General features: G+C 50.4%; 2 protein-coding genes across 2 annotated transcripts in view; both read left to right on the forward strand.

Annotated features, from left to right (window-relative positions):
* The window catches only part of LOC112063969 (protein dopey-2-like), a 40,169-nt gene extending 31,584 nt beyond the window's left edge, over window positions 1-8,585 (forward strand). The window contains exons 3-4 of the mRNA XM_028492641.2: window positions 7,377-7,558; window positions 7,947-8,585. Coding sequence (XP_028348442.1) covers window positions 7,377-7,558; window positions 7,947-8,199 — 435 coding nt within the window. The 3' untranslated portion in view covers window positions 8,200-8,585. The remainder of the gene's footprint in view (window positions 1-7,376; window positions 7,559-7,946) is intronic.
* A 4,241-nt stretch (window positions 8,586-12,826) lies between these two features.
* LOC112063970 (protein dopey-2-like) lies at window positions 12,827-15,998 on the forward strand. The gene is made up of 4 exons (XM_028493132.2): window positions 12,827-12,862; window positions 13,678-13,794; window positions 14,672-15,039; window positions 15,428-15,998. Exons 1-4 carry the CDS (start codon window positions 12,827-12,829, stop codon window positions 15,678-15,680), a joined length of 774 nt encoding a protein of 257 aa, XP_028348933.1. The 3' UTR covers window positions 15,681-15,998.
* The last annotated feature ends 21 nt before the right edge of the window (window positions 15,999-16,019 follow it).

A 16,019-nucleotide genomic window follows, 5' to 3' on the forward strand; every position in this document is an offset into this window, starting at 1 on the left:
CCAGCAGCCCTCTGAGGGGGCTGAGTGAAGGTTCACACACACACACACACACACACACACACACACACACACACACACACAGGCATGCACACCTGCCTTTGCCTTGCACATACGGGTGAAAATCATTGGATCCCCCGGGCAGGCCGGCCAGGAGGCTGGGCCCTGCAGCCCCGGGGCTCTCTGCACAGCCAGATCTTGGAAGAGTAGCACATCAAGGGGTCTGTCCAGTGGTCACCTTCCTTTTGGCCCGGGAAGGTGGCTGGTCCCAGAGGTGAGCTTCCCAGGTGAGGACTCAGCTGGCAGGGCCGCAGCAGGCACTGCTGTGGGTCGGTGGAAGCCTCCCTCCCTCCCTCCCTCCCCCAGTAGGCCCACCCCTTCCCACTCCATCAAGAGCAGGCCTGCTGGGCCTGCCCTGCCCCGCCCAGCCTCCCCTCACCCACCACTGGGAGGGTACAGAGAACCAGGAGCCTGCATAAGAGGGGGAAGGGGAAGGCTCTGCCGGAGGCAGCTAGCTAAAGGGGCACCCCCAAGGACAACCATGGCTGCCTTCCACTCAGCGGAGGCCAAGAGCTGTGTGTGTGTGCGTCCCAGGGGCTCTGGAAGACGAGCTGGCATCCGGGAAGCACCCTCGGGCTCTTGAACAAAGGGGGCAGCCTTGGCATTGGCCTCCCCGTAGCCCCCTCCCCTGATGAGGCAGCCGTGTGGTTGCGCACGTCCAGTTCTTCTACGCCTCCAGCTTCATTTTTACCCCAAATAGACAGACATGCATACGTGCCACAGGGAGTCTTTCTGGGTCCCTGAAGAGGCGAAGCATTTTCATGACTCCACGCTCTCACCCATGCTGTGCCCGCATGGTACCACTTTCTTCCCTGCTCCACCTGGTGAAGTCTTACTTCAAGACTCAGCTCCAGGAACTTCCTTTGTGGCGCGGTGGTTAAGAATCCGCCTGCCAGTGCGGGGGACACGGGTTCGAACCCTGGTCTGGGAAGATCCCACATGCCGCGGAGCAGCTAAGCCCGTGCGCCACGACTACTGAGCCCGCGAGCCACAACTACTGAGCCCGCGTGCCACAACTACTGAAGCCCGCGCGCCTAGAGCCGTGCTCCGCAACAAGAGAAGCCACCGCAACGAGAAGCCCGTGCCCCACAATGAAGAGTAGCCCCCGCTCACCACAACTGGAGAAAAGCCTGCACGCAGCAACGAAGACCCAACGCAGCCAAAAATAAATCAATCAATAAAAATTTTTTTTTAAAAAGAAACGGGGACAGAAGTGCAGAGACCCATGAAGCAGGGCGGGTTGATGTTTACATTTCTGTGGTGGTCTCTGCCTGACGAAATACCGTGTGTGCCTGGGAATTAGCTCACTTCCAGGTGAGGGTCAGAAGGTAAGAAAGTTTCCTGGAGTCGCAGTCGGTGGGCAGCAGAGATGGGGTTCTACTCCGCATATGTCGCATTCTGAAGTCCTCCTCCCTCCTGTTATACGAGGCTGCTTCCAAATGAAAAAGCAAGGCCACGTTTCATTGATGGATAAGCTCAGAAAGGGGTGAGGCTAAGCAGAATAGCTTTTGACAAGTTTCAGAAGCACCTTGGAGAAATTTGTCAAACTCATACGCATAAAAGTTCATGCAGGGGCTTCCCTGGTGGCGCAGTGGTTGAGAGTCCGCCTGCCGATCATCGGCAGGCGGACTCTCAACCACTGCGCCACCAGGGAAGCCCCTATTTTAACTATTTTTGAGTGTACGGTTCAGTGGCATGCAGCGTGTTTCATTGCTGTGCAGCCATCACCACCATTCATCTCCAAAACTTTTGCATCTTCCCGAGCTGGAAACTCACTCCCCATTTCCCCCTCCCCCAGCCCCTGGGTCACACTGCTTTCTGTCTCTGTGGATCGACTACTCTAGAGACCTCAAGTAAGTGGAATCATACAGTATCTGTCTTTTTGTGTCTGGCTTATTTCATTTAGCACAGTGCTTTCAAGGTTCATCCAGGTTGTAGCACGTGTAAGAACTTCCTTCCTTTTTAAGGCTGAATAATATTCCTTTGTGCATATAGACCACATTTTGTTTATCCATTCATCCATGATGGGCACTTGGGTGGTTTCCACTATTTGCCTATTGTGAATAATGCTGCAGTGAACATGGGTGTGCAAATATCTGTTTGAGCCCGTGCTTTCAGTTCTTTTGGGTGTGTGCCCGGAAGTGGGATTGCTGGATCAAATGGCAATTTGGTAAACAAAGCAAATGTTTAACATTTTGAAGAGCACTGCGGTTGCACCATTTGACATTCCCACCAGCAGCGCACAGCGCTCAGGTTTGAAACGTCCTAGGCCAGGGCTGCTCTGACTAGAATGTCTTCTTTTTCAAAAGCAGTGGCAGCTGAGGGCATCAGTCTCGTTCCCACCTCCCAGAGAGGACACAGCAGAACCCCTCCAGGTTCCTACCGAGAAGTGTCTTTGGGAGCCTAAAGTGGGCTGGCGGTGCTGGCCAGGCACTTCACTCGTGCCCAGGCCTGATGGCTTGGGTGCTGGCATTGACAGCCCACAGGTAGAGGAGCTTCTTAATCGAGGGTGTCTGCCTGAAGAAAGCCACCGGGCTGAACCAGCACACGGAGCTTTGACTATGTAGCAGCCACATGGGGAATGAATCGTTATATCTAACGATCTCATTCTCTTTTAAGTTTGTCCTAAAAACGTGGAGCTGTTTCCCCCATGGCCGTGCGTTAGTCCTCAGTGAGACAGAGGAAAAGTCTCACGTAGGTAGAATTTGAGATGCTACTTAGTACTACTCAGGTAGAAGGTGTCTTTGAGTGGGACCAACACCCACTTCCTGTGTAAATTAAGTCACACTGGGGGAGGTGGCACCCTGTCTAGGGGAAGCCTTTGTTTCCAAAAGTGCTTCCAATCCTACTACATGGAAAACCTTTTCATCCGGCAATTCTGATCTCCAGTCTTACCACATTTTTTTTTTTAAGTTTTTTTTATGTGGACCTTTGGTAAAGTATTGAATTTGTTACAGCATTCCTTCTGTTCTGTGTTTTGGTGGTGTGGTTTTTTTTTTTTTTTTTTTTTTTTGGTTTTTTGGCCACGAGGCATGTTGGATCTTAGCTCCCCAACCAGGGATCGAACCCACACCCCCTGCCCTGGAAGGCGAAGTTTTAACCAGTGGGCCGCCAGGGAAGTCCCTACGGTCTTACCACTTGCAAAACGTTTCTTTAGAGTTTTTTCATTAAATATCCTTTAAGAAATCATATTTTCTTTCCTTTTTAATCTTAAATATTAATGACTATTTACCTTTTCCTTTGTTGCCTTGAAAAGAAATTTCAGGTTCTCCAACTCCACCTCTTATTATATGCAGATTTTCTCCTTGGCTTCAGTGTCTCTTGGAATTCTCATCATCTGTTGGGTCCGCAGTTGATTTCATCTCCAAATATACAACAGTTTGAGTTTTCTTTTCTAATACAATGTATTCCTCAAACTTTCTTGTTAACACATCTAACTAGTGTCCTTGTTTGCTTCTGTGACAATAAAGGATATTATTTGTAAGTGATTGGATTTCTGTCATTTCTTTTAAAATGCAATGCGTTTTGTCTCCACCTTTAAATCTGGTGCTTAACAGTCAGCTAGCCATTATAATAAGAGGAGATGCTTGTTGATTGCTTGCTTTGTGGCAGGGCCCTGAGCTAATTTCCTTAAGCGTGGCATCTCATGGTGCTTGAAACTTTGTTAGGCACCATTATCCCTGTGAAACCGCAGCCCAGAAAGGTTACGGGATTTACCCAACAGATGATGGAGCTGGAATTCCAGGCTCTGACCCCCAAGCTCACAAGCTGAAACCAGGCGTTATAATAGCCTCAGTCTTGTTTGTTTGTTTAACCTTCGTGTTGAAGCACATATTAAGTGCCAGGCTCTGTGGGAAGTGTGTTAACAAAATCACTATGACTCAGGCACTATTTTAGCCCCATTATTCGTGATGAGAATGGTACAGAGGGGAATCAATGTCATAGCTGCTCCAAGGAGCAGCCTTGCAAATCCTGTCTGGCCAAATCCTGACTGTAGGTTGGATGAAACCAGTTTATGATCTCTGGGTGTCTCTGCTCTACTCCTGAACCTGTGTGCTTTGATCTAACTTACCAATCTGATGGGTGAAAAGTATGGCATTTCATAGTAGTTTTTTTGTTTTGTTTTAAAATTTTAATTTTATTTATTTTTGGCTGCATTGGGTCTTCATTGCGGTGTGCGGGCTTCTCACTGCGGTGGCTTCTCTTGTTGCAAAGCACGGGCTCTAGCCGCACAGGCTTCAGTAGTTGTGGCACGCGGGCTCAGTAGTTATGGCACACGGGCTTAGTTGCTCTGCAGCATGTGGGATCTTCCTAGACCAGGGCTCGAACCCATGTCCCCTGCATTGGCAGGTGGATTCTTAACCACTGCGCCACCAGGGAAGTCCCTCGTAGTAGTTTTAATTTGCATCTTTTAAATCAGGAAGGATGAGCATCTTCTCATTTTTCTAAGTATTATCTGGTTATATCCTTTGTTCTTCTCTGCATTTTCAAATCAGATAGCTTCCTTCATCTTCAGTGTACCTGTCCCTCAAGAGGCACTGACTCCCCGACTCGGATATGCTGTGTTGCTTGGATTAACATGGGCAGCATACAATGAACAATTCATTCCACATGTCCTGGTCATGCCCTCAGTTTTTGGTTATGTTTCTTTTTCTAATTAAATTAAATGGGGTAACAAATTTAAATGAGAAAGAAATAGCCACCCGCCTTGTTCATTTGAAATGAATGGTTGTGGTTCCTTGTAATTCCATTTATATGGGAAGAAGTGTATTCGTCAGAATAGGAAAGGTTATGCCATGGTAACAAACAGTCCCCAGGCTCAGTGATTTTTACAGTGTTGTTGAGTTCTGCCTCAGTGGGTCAGCGGGTGGTTTCTGCTCTCTTAATTTCTCAGGGACCCAAGCTGGGAGGGGCTCCCGTTCAACCTGTGTCTCCGTGATCTTAGAGGCCAGGAAAGAAAACCCACTGGGCTTTTAGTTGGCTTCTAAAGCCTGTACCAGAAGTGACACATCATTCCACTCATCTCACTGGCCAGAGTAAGTCATGGTGCCACGCCTACATTCAAAAGGGCAGAGAAATGGGATCCTGCTGCTGTACAGCCCAAGTGAGCCAAACACTTTTGGATCCCAGATGACCACCTTAGGAGCTGCAGCCCATCTTTTGCACCTCAGTTAGCAAAAGTCCTTAGACTGTGCTGAGCAAAAGTGAGATTGTGACTTAAAAAGCAAGAGCTCTGCCTGACAAACATAACAGGTGAGGACAGAGCTTAGTTCTCCTCCTCCGAGATCATGGAGAAAGCCCACAGCTGCAGTATCGATAAGCCAGTGAGTCACAGACATGGTTTCCTAAAAGCTGTGTCTTTAGGACTGGCCAGCTGATACTTGTTGAAACTGGGTGATGGGTACTTTGCTGTTCTACCTGCTTTTCTATATGTTTGAAAGTGTCCATAATAAAACTCACTCTTTCCTGTGCATTTCCCACAGTCGTTTCCTCTCTTCCTCGACACCTCAGTTCTTACCGGCTGTTACCGCATGTGTTTCCAGGTCACCTCCTCAATTTTTCTTTTTGACACGAGCACATTAAAAAAATTATTTTGTTGGCTTGCCCTTTGTTTTAAGCTATCGGATTCTTACAAATAATAGTTTAAGGTATTTCTTGACGACCTCTAGGTATAGCTGGTTTTTTAGTTGTAGTTTTATTGAATTTGAGAGTTCAATTAGACCACATGCTTCTGATGGAAAATACTATTTTGCTTCTTTTCCCTTTATCTCCTACATAACCTCATATGCAGGATCCCATTTCTCTGCCCATTTGAACATAGGCATGGCACCGTGACTTACTCTGGCCAGTGAGATGAATGGAATAATGTGTCACTTCTGGCACAGGCTTTAGAAGCCAACTCAAAGCCCAGTGGGTTTTCTTTCCCGGCCTCTAAGATCACAGAGACCCCTCCATGAGCTGAAACCCCTCCTAGTCTGGGTCCCTGAGAAGTTACAGAGAGCAGTATATGTTTTAGAGGTGGGATCATTTTCTTCGCTCCTAGGAAGAAAGCTGTCATGGCCCTAAGACCACATGGTCCGGGGGCAGCGGTTCTGACACACGTCCTGTGTGACGGTCTTGCGGGGTGCCTGCCTTGTAGGAGGCAGGTGCAGAGGGCCGAGAACAGCAGAGGAAGAAGATCTTGGGTGCGGGCCCAGGTAGCTCACCACCGAGCTCAGCCCTGAAGCACATGGTCATTAGCACAGCACGCAAGTCGGTGACGTGTGCACTTGGAACCGGGCGGAGCACAAATAAACGTGTTCCCCGCCTAGAGTTGGGGACCATTCTGCCTCGTCGAGTTGGCTGCACAGCTGAGTCTCCCACGAGGCAAATGTGCAGGCAGAGCCCGCACGAGGCAGGCAGGAGCCACAGGTGGACCTGTGCTATTAGGAAGCTTGAAGCTGGAGCATTAATTCTTGGAGCAGGTGAATCGGGCAGGAGTCGCGCCGTGGAGGCCTTTGAGCAGCTTTTTAAGAAGCGTGGGCTTTGCCCTGTCAGCTTTCAGTAAATATTTGTGTGAGTTGTATGGATTGCTTTACTGTAATGACGGACACTTGGTGTAGAAGACTGAGTCATGAGGACCCACCCAGTGCTCTGCGTGTGGTCACTCGATGCCATGAAAAACGGCGTTGACCTACTCCCGACGGGGAGGTGTCCTGTTAGCAAGAAATCCGCCGACCGCGTTTCTGAGATGCGGCCGATGCTCAGGGGTGCTTTCGCGCAGGCCAGGCCCGTGTCCTGCTGGAGGAGGCCCAGCTCGGGGGCCTGTCATTCCATGCCAACAGGGATCTGACTTCCTCCTGGGGAAGCGAATGGTGAGGACGCAGGAGTCGTGGCCTACGGGTGTGTCCCACACTCTCAGGGCCACCTGGCTGTGCAGCCAGGCTGGGAGAATGCTGGGGAAATCCAGGGCTTCCGTGGCACACAAACGAGGGTTTTCTTGGGGACGGGAGGTCTGTGTTCTGCTTAGTCTCATGTGTAGACTAGAGGCTTCCCCGGACAGAAGCACACGGCTCCATCAGAAACTGGCCTGACAGGGACAGAGTCCCTGTGAAGGGATGCGGGGTTTTCCTTCACTGCCGGGGGCTTCCCAGCCCCGTGTCCCTGATGCCGGCTCGTGGCCCCCCTCCCCAAGCCCTCTCGCGCAGTCCCTCTGTCCTCCTGTCCCGTCACGTCCCACCTCTTACGGCCACACCGGGTCTTCCTGGCCTCGGCAGGTGTCCTCTCCACAGTCAGCGTCACTGCTTTCTTCCTTACGTGCTTTTCCTCTTGTTTTCCAGGCTCTCCAGAGTAACCTGAGGTATCCCTTGCTGCCAAGACGGCTCATTATCAGCAAGAGATTAGCTCAGTGCCTGCATCCTGCTTTGCCCAGCGGTGTGCACTTAAAAGCCCTGGAAACCTATGAAATTATCTTTAAAATTGTGCGGACCAAATGGCTGGCCAAGGATTTGTTCCTATACAGGTATGATAGCATCCCCACCGTTTTACTTTTTTACTACCCAAGTAATCCATATTTCAGTTCACGAGATGAGAAAATGATAAACAAAAAAATACAGAGGGGTGTGTCAGTTCACCATAAAGCCATCACAGAGGTAACCAGGGCTCACCTTCTGGAGTATGTCCTCCCTGACTTTTCTCTAAGTCGGAGTGTAACGTGCATACTGCTTATCACCTGCTCTGGGCCAGCAGTTCATCGTGACCGTCTCCTGACAAGCGAGCATCTCCATCACCGGTGTAGATGGCTGGCTGGCTGGCTGGCTGCCTTTGAAAACCCCCTTGGGCTGGCCAGTCACTTGGAGCTTCTGAGCAGGTGTCTCATTTTCCCTCCTCTCCCTTTTTCTGTCCCAAAGCTGTGGGTTGTTCCCTCTTCTGGCACATGCAGCCATGTCGGTGAAGCCCGTGCTGCTTGGCCTGTACGAGAAGTACTTTCTCCCGCTGCAGAAGCTGCTCCTGCCGAGCCTCCAGGCCTTCATCATCGGCCTGCTGCCCGGCCTGGAGGAGGGCTCGGAGATCTACGACAGGTGGGTCTCATCCAGAGCTGGCGGCTGTGCCCATCCACGTGGGCCGCCCATGCGGTTTGTATTTTATTTCACTGCTGTATAAGAAACAGGGACAGTGGGAACTCCCTGGTGGCGCGCTGGTTAAGAATCTGCCTGCCAATGCGGGGGACACGGGTTCGAACCCTGGTCTGGGAAGATCCCACATGCCGCGGAGCAGCTAAGCCCGTGCGCCACGACTACTGAGCCCGCGAGCCACAACTACTGAGCCCGCGTGCCACAACTACTGAAGCCCGCGCGCCTAGAGCCGTGCTCCGCAACAAGAGAAGCCACCGCAACGAGAAGCCCGTGCCCCACAATGAAGAGTAGCCCCCGCTCACCACAACTGGAGAAAAGCCTGCACGCAGCAACGAAGACCCAACGCAGCCAAAAATAAATCAATCAATAAAAATTTTTTTTTAAAAAGAAACGGGGACAGAAGTGCAGAGACCCATGAAGCAGGGCGGGTTGATGTTTACATTTCTGTGGTGGTCTCTGCCTGACGAAATACCGTGTGTGCCTGGGAATTAGCTCACTTCCAGGTGAGGGTCAGAAGGTAAGAAAGTTTCCTGGAGTCGCAGTCGGTGGGCAGCAGAGATGGGGTTCTACTCCGCATATGTCGCATTCTGAAGTCCTCCTCCCTCCTGTTATACGAGGCTGCTTCCAAATGAAAAAGCAAGGCCACGTTTCATTGATGGATAAGCTCAGAAAGGGGTGAGGCTAAGCAGAATAGCTTTTGACAAGTTTCAGAAGCACCTTGGAGAAATTTGTCAAACTCATACGCATAAAAGTTCATGCAGGGGCTTCCCTGGTGGCGCAGTGGTTGAGAGTCCGCCTGCCGATGCAGGAGACGCGGGTTCGTGCCCCGGTCCGGGAGGATCCCACATGCCGCGGAGCGGCTGGGCCCGTGAGCCATGGCCGCTGAGCCTGCGCGTCCGGAGCCTGTGCTCCGCAACGGGAGAGGCCACAACAGTGAGAGGCCAGCGTACCGCAAAAAAAAAAAAAAAAAAAAAAAAAAAAGTTCATGCGGTGGTGTGTGTTTGTTTTGGTCATTGCTTAGGAACAGGAGAGAGGAGAGAGGCTGTATCCATTCCGATTGAGTATACAGAGTGTCCTGTTTTTCTGGAGAATCATAATGTCAGAACTCACTTCCAGCGTATTAACTATTCTGAGTGATGCCACAGTGATTAACTTCTGTTCATAGGACGCGTTTTCAGAGCCCACGTGCAGCCTGACTGGGAGGTTTAGAAACCTGTGTGCTTACAAAAGTTTCCATTTGATTACACAAGAAACTGCTCGAATTTTCCCCATGCCAGAGGCCCCAGCCGTGCCACCGTGGCCTGTTTTGTGTCGGCAGTGAGTGGAGGGTGCAGGCGGCGTGGAGCGGAATCTCACAGTCAGTCCAAAGTCCACTCAGAGTGCTCCATCAAGGAAACCAAATAATCAGAATGGTTCGTGGCACAGTCGCTGGTGACCAAGGGTGCATTAAAGTCACGGGCATCTGTGCTGGGATTGGATGTGCGTTTGACCGTTTGGAGCGTTCGCACAGAGCGGGTGGGGGCCGTCCACTTCCCAGAGGGGGATCCACCTCGGCGGTGCACTGAGTCACTGGGGTCCACTTCCCTAGGAGGCAGGCTCTGTCTCGTTGCTGTTTTAAACCTAGCACCATGCCCTGAGAGGCTGGGTGGGTGTGTGCGGAAGGGAGCAGTCAGGGTCATATGGGGTCAACAAGAGGACCTTTACCAGACTCTGCTTCTTGACTCCCACTAGCGTTCTGATCCATTCACATTTTCCTAACAGATGTGTGTATATAAATGCTTTTTTCCCATCATCTGAAGATGAACACATCAGCTCCCAAAGTGTATTGCAGTTTTTTTAATCTGTAAGAGTGAACCACACCAGGAGCGTGTCAGTAGTTGGGGTGTTGTCATGTGTTCTCCTAGTCGATAAACGTTCATTTGAACAGTCGCTAAAGTTGCTGAACACGGGTGTTTTCTCCCAGCACCGTGATTTCTTGACGTTGAACCAAGAGCTGAGTGAAGCTGCGTGAACCACTGAGTAGAGGCAGGTGTGACAGAAAGCCAGGCCCGGCGTCTGCAGCCCTCGGAGATAGGAGTGACTGGCCTTCCGAGGTGGAGGCTGGTCTAGGGTTGTGTGGTCTCAGAGCACAGCAGTCGGGTGACCGCACGTATCCGTGTCAGTTTGAGAGAGTTCAGCAACGATTCTTCCCCAACGTGCATAGGAATTGAGTCAGACACCCCCGACCCCAGCAGATACTCTGCAGAGACAGGAAGGTGGGGGGTCTGGCAGCGGGGCGGTGTGATGTCCAAGGCGGTGGAAAGGGCTAAAGGGTGAGTGAGTGAGTTTGGGGCTGGTGAGGACAGGTGACTCAGCGGTCTTGTGGAGGCGGGGACAGTTCCTGGTCTGTTCTCGTCAGTGAACCATAAGGGAATGGAAATTTTGGCCAGTGTTAGGACACCCCCTGCCCTGGAAGGCGAAGTTTTAACCAGTGGGCCGCCAGGGAAGTCCCTACGGTCTTACCACTTGCAAAACGTTTCTTTAGAGTTTTTTCATTAAATATCCTTTAAGAAATCATATTTTCTTTCCTTTTTAATCTTAAATATTAATGACTATTTACCTTTTCCTTTGTTGCCTTGAAAAGAAATTTCAGGTTCTCCAACTCCACCTCTTATTATATGCAGATTTTCTCCTTGGCTTCAGTGTCTCTTGGAATTCTCATCATCTGTTGGGTCCGCAGTTGATTTCATCTCCAAATATACAACAGTTTGAGTTTTCTTTTCTAATACAATGTATTCCTCAAACTTTCTTGTTAACACATCTAACTAGTGTCCTTGTTTGCTTCTGTGACAATAAAGGATATTATTTGTAAGTGATTGGATTTCTGTCATTTCTTTTAAAATGCAATGCGTTTTGTCTCCACCTTTAAATCTGGTGCTTAACAGTCAGCTAGCCATTATAATAAGAGGAGATGCTTGTTGATTGCTTGCTTTGTGGCAGGGCCCTGAGCTAATTTCCTTAAGCGTGGCATCTCATGGTGCTTGAAACTTTGTTAGGCACCATTATCCCTGTGAAACCGCAGCCCAGAAAGGTTACGGGATTTACCCAACAGATGATGGAGCTGGAATTCCAGGCTCTGACCCCCAAGCTCACAAGCTGAAACCAGGCGTTATAATAGCCTCAGTCTTGTTTGTTTGTTTAACCTTCGTGTTGAAGCACATATTAAGTGCCAGGCTCTGTGGGAAGTGTGTTAACAAAATCACTATGACTCAGGCACTATTTTAGCCCCATTATTCGTGATGAGAATGGTACAGAGGGGAATCAATGTCATAGCTGCTCCAAGGAGCAGCCTTGCAAATCCTGTCTGGCCAAATCCTGACTGTAGGTTGGATGAAACCAGTTTATGATCTCTGGGTGTCTCTGCTCTACTCCTGAACCTGTGTGCTTTGATCTAACTTACCAATCTGATGGGTGAAAAGTATGGCATTTCATAGTAGTTTTTTTGTTTTGTTTTAAAATTTTAATTTTATTTATTTTTGGCTGCATTGGGTCTTCATTGCGGTGTGCGGGCTTCTCACTGCGGTGGCTTCTCTTGTTGCAAAGCACGGGCTCTAGCCGCACAGGCTTCAGTAGTTGTGGCACGCGGGCTCAGTAGTTATGGCACACGGGCTTAGTTGCTCTGCAGCATGTGGGATCTTCCTAGACCAGGGCTCGAACCCATGTCCCCTGCATTGGCAGGTGGATTCTTAACCACTGCGCCACCAGGGAAGTCCCTCGTAGTAGTTTTAATTTGCATCTTTTAAATCAGGAAGGATGAGCATCTTCTCATTTTTCTAAGTATTATCTGGTTATATCCTTTGTTCTTCTCTGCATTTTCAAATCAGATAGCTTCCTTCATCTTCAGTGTACCTGTCCCTCAAGAGGCACTGACTCCCCGACTCGGATATGCTGTGTTGCTTGGATTAACATGGGCAGCATACAATGAACAATTCATTCCACATGTCCTGGTCATGCCCTCAGTTTTTGGTTATGTTTCTTTTTCTAATTAAATTAAATGGGGTAACAAATTTAAATGAGAAAGAAATAGCCACCCGCCTTGTTCATTTGAAATGAATGGTTGTGGTTCCTTGTAATTCCATTTATATGGGAAGAAGTGTATTCGTCAGAATAGGAAAGGTTATGCCATGGTAACAAACAGTCCCCAGGCTCAGTGATTTTTACAGTGTTGTTGAGTTCTGCCTCAGTGGGTCAGCGGGTGGTTTCTGCTCTCTTAATTTCTCAGGGACCCAAGCTGGGAGGGGCTCCCGTTCAACCTGTGTCTCCGTGATCTTAGAGGCCAGGAAAGAAAACCCACTGGGCTTTTAGTTGGCTTCTAAAGCCTGTACCAGAAGTGACACATCATTCCACTCATCTCACTGGCCAGAGTAAGTCATGGTGCCACGCCTACATTCAAAAGGGCAGAGAAATGGGATCCTGCTGCTGTACAGCCCAAGTGAGCCAAACACTTTTGGATCCCAGATGACCACCTTAGGAGCTGCAGCCCATCTTTTGCACCTCAGTTAGCAAAAGTCCTTAGACTGTGCTGAGCAAAAGTGAGATTGTGACTTAAAAAGCAAGAGCTCTGCCTGACAAACATAACAGGTGAGGACAGAGCTTAGTTCTCCTCCTCCGAGATCATGGAGAAAGCCCACAGCTGCAGTATCGATAAGCCAGTGAGTCACAGACATGGTTTCCTAAAAGCTGTGTCTTTAGGACTGGCCAGCTGATACTTGTTGAAACTGGGTGATGGGTACTTTGCTGTTCTACCTGCTTTTCTATATGTTTGAAAGTGTCCATAATAAAACTCACTCTTTCCTGTGCATTTCCCACAGTCGTTTCCTCTCTTCCTCGACACCTCAGTTCTTACCGGCTGTTACCGCATGTGTTTCCAGGTCACCTCCTCAATTTTTCTTTTTGACACGAGCACATTAAAAAAATTATTTTGTTGGCTTGCCCTTTGTTTTAAGCTATCGGATTCTTACAAATAATAGTTTAAGGTATTTCTTGACGACCTCTAGGTATAGCTGGTTTTTTAGTTGTAGTTTTATTGAATTTGAGAGTTCAATTAGACCACATGCTTCTGATGGAAAATACTATTTTGCTTCTTTTCCCTTTATCTCCTACATAACCTCATATGCAGGATCCCATTTCTCTGCCCATTTGAACATAGGCATGGCACCGTGACTTACTCTGGCCAGTGAGATGAATGGAATAATGTGTCACTTCTGGCACAGGCTTTAGAAGCCAACTCAAAGCCCAGTGGGTTTTCTTTCCCGGCCTCTAAGATCACAGAGACCCCTCCATGAGCTGAAACCCCTCCTAGTCTGGGTCCCTGAGAAGTTACAGAGAGCAGTATATGTTTTAGAGGTGGGATCATTTTCTTCGCTCCTAGGAAGAAAGCTGTCATGGCCCTAAGACCACATGGTCCGGGGGCAGCGGTTCTGACACACGTCCTGTGTGACGGTCTTGCGGGGTGCCTGCCTTGTAGGAGGCAGGTGCAGAGGGCCGAGAACAGCAGAGGAAGAAGATCTTGGGTGCGGGCCCAGGTAGCTCACCACCGAGCTCAGCCCTGAAGCACATGGTCATTAGCACAGCACGCAAGTCGGTGACGTGTGCACTTGGAACCGGGCGGAGCACAAATAAACGTGTTCCCCGCCTAGAGTTGGGGACCATTCTGCCTCGTCGAGTTGGCTGCACAGCTGAGTCTCCCACGAGGCAAATGTGCAGGCAGAGCCCGCACGAGGCAGGCAGGAGCCACAGGTGGACCTGTGCTATTAGGAAGCTTGAAGCTGGAGCATTAATTCTTGGAGCAGGTGAATCGGGCAGGAGTCGCGCCGTGGAGGCCTTTGAGCAGCTTTTTAAGAAGCGTGGGCTTTGCCCTGTCAGCTTTCAGTAAATATTTGTGTGAGTTGTATGGATTGCTTTACTGTAATGACGGACACTTGGTGTAGAAGACTGAGTCATGAGGACCCACCCAGTGCTCTGCGTGTGGTCACTCGATGCCATGAAAAACGGCGTTGACCTACTCCCGACGGGGAGGTGTCCTGTTAGCAAGAAATCCGCCGACCGCGTTTCTGAGATGCGGCCGATGCTCAGGGGTGCTTTCGCGCAGGCCAGGCCCGTGTCCTGCTGGAGGAGGCCCAGCTCGGGGGCCTGTCATTCCATGCCAACAGGGATCTGACTTCCTCCTGGGGAAGCGAATGGTGAGGACGCAGGAGTCGTGGCCTACGGGTGTGTCCCACACTCTCAGGGCCACCTGGCTGTGCAGCCAGGCTGGGAGAATGCTGGGGAAATCCAGGGCTTCCGTGGCACACAAACGAGGGTTTTCTTGGGGACGGGAGGTCTGTGTTCTGCTTAGTCTCATGTGTAGACTAGAGGCTTCCCCGGACAGAAGCACACGGCTCCATCAGAAACTGGCCTGACAGGGACAGAGTCCCTGTGAAGGGATGCGGGGTTTTCCTTCACTGCCGGGGGCTTCCCAGCCCCGTGTCCCTGATGCCGGCTCGTGGCCCCCCTCCCCAAGCCCTCTCGCGCAGTCCCTCTGTCCTCCTGTCCCGTCACGTCCCACCTCTTACGGCCACACCGGGTCTTCCTGGCCTCGGCAGGTGTCCTCTCCACAGTCAGCGTCACTGCTTTCTTCCTTACGTGCTTTTCCTCTTGTTTTCCAGGCTCTCCAGAGTAACCTGAGGTATCCCTTGCTGCCAAGACGGCTCATTATCAGCAAGAGATTAGCTCAGTGCCTGCATCCTGCTTTGCCCAGCGGTGTGCACTTAAAAGCCCTGGAAACCTATGAAATTATCTTTAAAATTGTGCGGACCAAATGGCTGGCCAAGGATTTGTTCCTATACAGGTATGATAGCATCCCCACCGTTTTACTTTTTTACTACCCAAGTAATCCATATTTCAGTTCACGAGATGAGAAAATGATAAACAAAAAAATACAGAGGGGTGTGTCAGTTCACCATAAAGCCATCACAGAGGTAACCAGGGCTCACCTTCTGGAGTATGTCCTCCCTGACTTTTCTCTAAGTCGGAGTGTAACGTGCATACTGCTTATCACCTGCTCTGGGCCAGCAGTTCATCGTGACCGTCTCCTGACAAGCGAGCATCTCCATCACCGGTGTAGATGGCTGGCTGGCTGGCTGGCTGCCTTTGAAAACCCCCTTGGGCTGGCCAGTCACTTGGAGCTTCTGAGCAGGTGTCTCATTTTCCCTCCTCTCCCTTTTTCTGTCCCAAAGCTGTGGGTTGTTCCCTCTTCTGGCACATGCAGCCATGTCGGTGAAGCCCGTGCTGCTTGGCCTGTACGAGAAGTACTTTCTCCCGCTGCAGAAGCTGCTCCTGCCGAGCCTCCAGGCCTTCATCATCGGCCTGCTGCCCGGCCTGGAGGAGGGCTCGGAGATCTACGACAGGTGGGTCTCATCCAGAGCTGGCGGCTGTGCCCATCCACGTGGGCCGCCCATGCGGTTTGTATTTTATTTCACTGCTGTATAAGAAACAGGGACAGTGGGAACTCCCTGGTGGCGCGCTGGTTAAGAATCTGCCTGCCAATGCGGGGGACACGGGTTCGAACCCTGGTCTGGGAAGATCCCACATGCCGCGGAGCAGCTAAGCCCGTGCGCCACGACTACTGAGCCCGCGAGCCACAACTACTGAGCCCGCGTGCCACAACTACTGAAGCCCGCGCGCCTAGAGCCGTGCTCCGCAACAAGAGAAGCCACCGCAACGAGAAGCCCGTGCCCCACAATGAAGAGTAGCCCCCGCTCACCACAACTGGAGAAAAGCCTGCACGCAGCAACGAAGACCCAACGCAGCCAAAAATAAATAAATAAA

This window comes from Physeter macrocephalus, chromosome 8 (assembly GCF_002837175.3).
Source record: "Physeter macrocephalus isolate SW-GA chromosome 8, ASM283717v5, whole genome shotgun sequence".
Taxonomy (NCBI): Eukaryota; Metazoa; Chordata; class Mammalia; order Artiodactyla; family Physeteridae; genus Physeter; species Physeter macrocephalus.

Bases quoted from the DNA above. Each gene is read 5' to 3' on its own strand.
- LOC112063970 (XM_028493132.2), top strand. From the start codon at position 12,827: ATGGAGAAAGCCCACAGCTGCAGTATCGATAAGCCA. The intron at 12,863-13,677 runs GTGAGTCACAGA...CCTGCCTTGTAG, and splicing joins GCTGCAGTATCGATAAGCCA to GAGGCAGGTGCAGAGGGCCG. The intron at 13,795-14,671 runs GTGACGTGTGCA...GGGGCTTCCCAG, and splicing joins TTAGCACAGCACGCAAGTCG to CCCCGTGTCCCTGATGCCGG.